The following is a 7,318-nucleotide window of genomic DNA, read 5'->3' on the forward strand; positions in this document are numbered from 1 at the left end:
GGTCTTTGAAACATCCTTTGCCTTAAAATTTACCTGATGGTACCCAGATCGTAGATCAATCCTCAAGAAAACCTTTGCCCCTGTAACTGGTCAAAAAAATCATCAATTCAGGATAGCGAGTATTTATTATTAATTGTCACTTTATTTATCTCTGAATAGTCGACACACATTCTCATCAACACATCCTTCTTTTTCACAAACAATACCAGTGCTCCCCAGGGCGACACACTGGGCCTGATAAATCCCCTATCCAGCAAATCTTGCAACTGTTCTTTGAATTCCTTTAACTCTGCCAGAGCCATTCTATATAGAGCCTTAGAGATCGGCGCTGTCCCCAGAGGTAAATCAATCCTAAACTCAACTTCTCGATCAAGAGGCAATCCTGGAAAATCTTCTAGGAACACATCATTATAATCCCTCACTATTGGAATATCCTCCAGCTTTAATTCCCTTTCTGGTGCCTCTTTCACATAGGCAAGATACGCTTGGCATCCCCTCTAGAAGCAATCACCTCGCCTGAACTTCTAACAATAGCTGCGGGGAGGAGTGCACACACATCCCCACATTTCGATATTCCAGCTCCCCTAGAGGTTTGAAAACTACGTCTTTCTTATGACAGTCGATATTGGCATAATAGCCAGTTAACCAGTCCATCCCCAGAATCATGTCAAACCCATGCATATGCAAAACCACCAGATTAGCAAGTAGCATCCTTCCTTGAATACTAATTGGAACCTGTCTAAGTACCCTACTACACACTGCTATGGTCCCCATCGGTGTAGCCACCAATAAACTAGTATCCAGTGTTTGAACTTCCATCCCACATAATTTAACAAAATCCAGGGCCACAAAGGAATGTGTTGCCCTCGAATTAAACAAAACTACAACTTTATATGACAGAATGTAAACAATACTTGTCACCACGTCGACTGCTGCCTCTACCTCTCCCGGGGTCAATGCATATACCCGCGTCAAGGCGGTAATCATCTTCTGGTCACTTAGAGGTGTTGGATAGTTCCCTCAGTATGGTCTGGGAACTGGCACGACATTTGGAGGTGCTCAACAATCCCTTGCCATGTAGCCTAGCCAACCACATCGATAGCAAGTAATCACCCCAGCCCGGCACTCTCTAGAATGTCTCTTGCAGCATCGCGGGCAAGTAAGGGGCGCTGGACTGCCCTGAGGAACTCGGTATTCCCCTACCTATCACTGGACCAAACCATGTCTCCTCTGCTGGACCTGGCTAGTGCTCGCCTGAAAACTAGGAGGCGTATGCCTTTTCCTCTAACTCTGTTCTCCCATACCCCTCTGTCGACTAGCTTCGGCTATGGTGGCTCTATCCACCATTTCGAAAAAATCCTGTATCTTTAATAGTGCCACCTGCTCATAAAGTTCCTACCTCAACCCTCTCTCAAATCTCTGGGCCTTCCTGAATTCATCGGGTATCATAAAGGGAGCAAAATACAACAATTCCATGAATTTGGCAATGTACTGTGGCACCGTCAAATGGCCCTGCGTTAAATTCAGGAACTCCTCCATCTTGGCATCCCTAACCGAGGCGGGAAAATAGCGATCAAAGAAAATCTCTTTAAACCTTTCCCAAGTCAAAGCCATTTGTGACAGCCACTGCTCCTCTAGGAGCCTCACAGAAAACCACCAAAGGTTGGCCTCCCCTGTCAATCTGAATGTGGCATATAGTACTCTTTGCTCATCAGTGCAATGTAGTACAGTCAGGATCTTTTTTATCTCCTGAATCCAGTTTTCTGCTATGATCAGGTCTTCACGCCCTGAAAAGTCGGGGGTTTCATCTTGGTAAACTATTCAATCATGCAGCCTAGGTCTATTGATGGGCCTCCCCGCTCCCTAGAACTTCATGCTATCTCAGCAATAACTTGTTAAGCAACACTACTCAGGATCGCATCTGAATTGATGCCACCCCTACTCGAGGACCCTGCATCGTCACCACCTCCAGCATGTGCGTTGCTATTTCCAGGGTCCATCCTGAAAAAAGATCAGTAGCAACTTTAAAATCCTAATATCATAGCACGCCTATTACATTTACTTACCTTAGATCCATAGCATATCCTCCTATACCATTCGCCATCGCATCCTCATTCTTAATTTAAGATTCAGTCTTACCACTCAAAAACAAGAACCAGCAATAGTTTACCATAAATTTCCTAAAATCGTCACTCCAGGAAATCACGGAAACCACCACGAAATTTCCTACCTCCAAGCAGCAAGACAGAACCCTAAATTCTAATTTTGATCCTCCCTAAAATCCATTCCTATACTTTGGTATTGTTATCCACTGTATCGTAAAGTCTGTAGAACCTAGCAACCTAGGCTCTGATACCAAACTGTAACGTCCTATTTTTTTTTTTCAACTAATTACCTCTAATACCATAATAATAAATATAAAGACAACCGAGTCCACCCAGACCCAAAATGGGGTACCAGGAATACATAACACGTTTAAACTTTATTTACAACACCAGAGTACTACATGTCTCCAAAATATACACATAACCCCCAAAATAAGTCAACCACTAATTCATGGTTTATACACTCATAATCGTGTTTTTCAAAATAAACTCACATACCCTACACTATAGGGCGACATATCCTCTATCTCGAAGCTACCTCCGCCTGACGTTCTGAATTTCCTAAAATATTTAAGATCTATGGGGTGAGACATCTTTCAATAAGTGGGAATAAATTATTATCAGTGTGTGGCAATGAGTTTCAGTGTATCATCATATTTATAAAAAATATTAATTTAACTGAGGTATCATATGAATCTGTACTCATATCCATAACATATATGTATAATTGTAACCATATACTTTTTCGAAAATATAATCATGCTGAATACATATTTTAGTATACAAACTATCATATATGTCAAAGTACTAACATATGAGTGTATCGCGTCTATAATGAGGAGATCCATTTAAATCATCATCACGTAATAACCCCATGTGACTAGGTTGTGCGGCCTGAAGGTGGGAGTTAACTCTAGTTGGCTTACCAGACTAAGCCAAAATACCTCATCTGTAGTACGATTGGCCCACCGCAGCCTGATCCAAATCCAGGGGCAGTCAACATCTCTCTGAAGGCCTAATCGACTTCGAATACCTACACTCTCCCCGAGCTGTGTGGTTGCATTAATTTAATCACTAGCAATGGTACCGTGCTCTCATATCATTAATCAATCGGGTTCTCATTTCCATCACTCATTTTACATAAAAATCTATTTTCCCAAAAGCTTTCATTTCTCATAAACATGTCCAAGTATATGAGTATCCATGTGTAACACGTCTCGTTTGTAACTCATGGCTGTTCTTCATATCAGTAATTATAAAACTATCGCGCCTGTATATATCTCAAAACATCAAATAATATCTAATAAAAATCATATTTGTTTAAATCTCATATCAACATAACTTTTTAAAACATATTTGTTCATGTCTCATTATAAATCGCACTCATCATATAAATATTCACAGATTCATTTTTCAGTAATCACAATCATTTCTCATGTCACATAGATTTTCAATAATATTTAACCATATAATAATTGATCCAGTAATACATTGGATATTTCCAAACCACCATTTCATATATATTTATACCTGGCAAGTCAAAAAATTCACATAAATAAATAAATAAGTAAATATATATATATATATTTCATATCATACTTTAATTTAATCAATTAATTTCTAAAAAATTCCTAACATAATTTAATTCTTCTTACCTGACTTACTAAGAGGCCTGCTAACAATCCTAAATCCTACGCCCGCGGCTTTCGAAACTCATGACCCTGAAATTCACATTTCCTCCAAACCAATCAATTCAACTCTCCAGAATAATAATTATTTTAATATTTTCTAGGTCCACACACTCTCAATGGCTAATTAAACTTTAAAAATAATTAACGGATATATTTTCACTATCCTACCCTAGTCTTAGAGTGGTATTTAGGAAACTCAAATTAAAAATCTGCTCCAATCAACATGACGAGGATTGAACCTAAGACCCTATGGTGGTGTCCGCTCATCAATTTTCCTAGTAATTTAAGAAGAAATTGAGGAGAGAGAGAGAGAGAGATGTTACCTTACCCCAGGAGTGATGCCTACGTCGCTCTTATGACAAATCTATTTCGGTTGAAATGTTGGTAGTGGAGAATAGAATTCAGGGGTACCTGCCGTTTTTTGATCGACGCCCGTTTGACCAAAGAAATCGAGGAGAGAAGGAGAGAGTTGAACGGCAGAACAGGAGAAGAGAAGAAAGAAAAAAAGGCATTCAGGGGGGCGTCTCGACTTCTCTAGAAAACTAGCGCCTGAAGCTTCTTTTGAAGCTTCAGGAAACCCTTTTAGGTTATATATATTATATTATATTATAACATTATAATATTATATTATATTAATTAATTAATTAATTATTATTATTATTATTATTGGAATCACCATAGTTTTATTTTGTTTACACTAAAACTCATGTTAGTCACACACTAATGATAATTTATTCTGCTTTACTGAGAGGTGTCTCATCCCATCATTATTTAGCATTTTTTAGATGCTATAAGAAATATAACAGTAATCAGAGTAGCGCAATGAAAGCGTAGTAGGATAGAAGGTTTTCTTTAGAATAAATTTTTATTAAATTATATTTTTAATGTAGTCAGAATTTTATGAGTATTAATTGTTATACTGGAATAATTAGTACTCTGGTAATATGTATTGAAGGTTTTCTATTGTATGAAATATTCAAGTCACTACAAATGATATTAGAGAATTTTAAACAAAATTTTACATGTCACTACACAAGATCCTTGTAAATTAATAAATAATCATTATCTATTTAATTACACTCATCATATTAAGTGAGAGCATGTTCTATAAAAGATTAATTTATTTAAATTGAAAAAAAAAATAATAATATCACATTACATTACTTAGATATATTTTTAAAAAATATTTGATAAAATAATTAATAGTAATTAGATATAATTATGAATTAACTTAATGATTTAAGTTTAGATAACGGTGGAGTGAAACCAAGTTTTTTTTGTGAGAGGGCCAAAATACATTTCATAAAAAATTTATACTATCCATAATTTTATTTTCTTCTCAAATTTTACTTGTAATGGGATGAGGTAATTAATCAATTAAAACAAAAAGTTATATTAAAATTCTTAAATTTAAATTTATCTAATTAAAGTCTAAATATATTTATAAAAAATAAATAGTCTAAAGCATAGTTGGGCTCGGAGCACTAACCTTTTGGTGCACATTTTAATTTTCTTTCCTCAACATATATTAAAGGCACTCAACTTACTACATGAAATTAAAATATTATTTAAATCACATTGATTTTTCATCTGCCTTATTTTAAATATAGCATTTTATTTTACGTCTATTCTTATCATGTCATATTTTTAAGATATATTACTCTATTCTTATCCTGTCATATTTTTAAGATATATTATTAAGTATAAAGTTCAAATCTTAAATTTATATTTAATTAAATTTAAATAAATTTTAATATAATTTTACATTATATTTTATTCAAATTTAATACAAATTCAAATCTAAAACTTAATACCAAAATTAACCATAACATTGCTCCACAAAATAATTTTAAAAAATTATCTTGAATGCCTTTCTAAAATTACGTATCTCATATTTAAAAATTTAAATTTAAACTTTAAATTATACTCAATTTTTAAAATTCATAAATTTAATTTAAAACTCAAAATCTAAACTCCTAAACACAAAAAAAAAAAAAAAAATTATATAAATCTTACACTTAAATATAAAATTAATAATAAAATCGACTATTCCACAAAATGATTTCATACTTATTCATTAGAAATTTAGATTACAATATTAAGACTATGTAATTACAAAAATAGGACATAAATTATGAACCATATCCAAATTACTCTAAAACAAAATATCAGCACCCCATTTACTTTTTTGTTTTTTTTTTTCCTCCCTCAATAGTAGTATCAAAGGCAAGCTAAGCTAAGTTACACTCGTCACACAAATCTACATTTCTTACAGACGCCGGTCGATCAGCTTCAGCCATTCAATTTAAACATCAGCCGGAAATTTCAATGGCCTTCACTTCACGGCGCTTCCCCTCCACCTTCGGAACGGTCACCGTCAGAACTCCGTCCTCCATCGACGCCTTCATCTCATTCACCTTCGCGTTCTCCGGCAGCCGAAACCGCCGCATGAACCTTCCGCTGCTGCGCTCGATCCTGTGCCACGTATCGCTCTTCTCCTCCTCCTCTCTGTTCCTCTCTCCGCTGATCTGCAGCACCCGGTCGTCCTCCACCTCCACCTTCACCTCCTCCTTCCGGAGCCCCGGCAGGTCCGCCTTGAACACGTGCGCCTCCGGCGTCTCCCTCCAGTCTATGCGCGTGTTGGCGAACGCCGACGCGTCGCGGAAGAACTCGGGGAAGTAATTGCTCAGGGAAGAGGAAAAATTAGAGAAATCTCTGAAAGGGTCCCAGAGATCGAGCGAGAAAGGAGAATCGAAGATGCTGTCTCGTCGGCCACCGAAGACGCTTGGGACGATCGACATCTTTGGTACCAAGGTTTGACGGAGATTGGGAGTGTGAATTGAGGGATACTCAGAAAGTAGGGCGTTCAGCTGGTAGGTAAATTGGATCAGATCACTTGTTTTGGGTACTCCTGAACTGACATCATCAGCCTATTAGTAGGAATTTATAGTAGGCAGAGGAGACTTCTAGGAATTGATTTTTCTCAGGAGGGAGTATATTGTTTGGTTGCGAAGAAAGTTGAGGGAAAGGAGAATTCTAGGACATTCCTTCTCCTTCTGGTGGAGTGTCCTTATTACTGATCTGGTGCTTTCTCGAAGGCTCGTTTGTTTTGGGCCTGAGCTTGAAGATGCGGGAGTTGTGGGCCGCCTGGTATGTGATTTGAAGGGAGGCCCATTAAATAGCATAATGGGCCTGGTTAGCGGACCTTGAAAATCAATAGCAAATAAATATAGATAATACTTAAATTTTGGAGTGATCATGTTTCTAATGAGACACAATCTCCTAAAATATTATTTTATTTTATTTTTGATTATTTTAATCTTATAATATTTGCTAGCGAGAAGATGATGAGACTCTCTAGAGTTTTTCTTAGAAAAATAATATATATATATATATATATATATATATATATATATAAAATACTACTAATTCTCACCTAACATTTAAAAACGTGAATTTTGAATTTTAGATTTAGACTTGGATAAATTTAGATAAATTTCTAATACAATTTTATTGTACATA

General features: G+C 36.1%; 2 protein-coding genes across 2 annotated transcripts; both read right to left on the reverse strand.

Annotated features, from left to right (window-relative positions):
• Window positions 1–1,395: 1,395 nt before the first annotated feature.
• LOC131148035 (uncharacterized) lies at window positions 1,396–2,104 on the reverse strand. The gene is made up of 3 exons (XM_058097780.1): window positions 2,067–2,104; window positions 1,910–2,001; window positions 1,396–1,787 (listed from the first exon to the last, which is right to left on the reverse strand). The coding sequence occupies exons 1-3, from the start codon at window positions 2,102–2,104 to the stop codon at window positions 1,396–1,398; spliced, it is 522 nt and encodes a 173-aa protein (XP_057953763.1).
• Window positions 2,105–5,845: 3,741 nt separating this feature from the next.
• On the reverse strand, window positions 5,846–6,853 carry LOC131148904 (17.5 kDa class I heat shock protein-like). The gene has a single exon (XM_058098866.1). It carries the CDS (start codon window positions 6,595–6,597, stop codon window positions 6,109–6,111), a length of 489 nt encoding a protein of 162 aa, XP_057954849.1. The 5' UTR covers window positions 6,598–6,853; the 3' UTR covers window positions 5,846–6,108.
• Between the last annotated feature and the right edge of the window lie 465 nt (window positions 6,854–7,318).

This window comes from Malania oleifera, chromosome 2, assembly GCF_029873635.1.
Source record: "Malania oleifera isolate guangnan ecotype guangnan chromosome 2, ASM2987363v1, whole genome shotgun sequence".
Classification (NCBI taxonomy): domain Eukaryota; kingdom Viridiplantae; phylum Streptophyta; class Magnoliopsida; order Santalales; family Ximeniaceae; genus Malania; species Malania oleifera.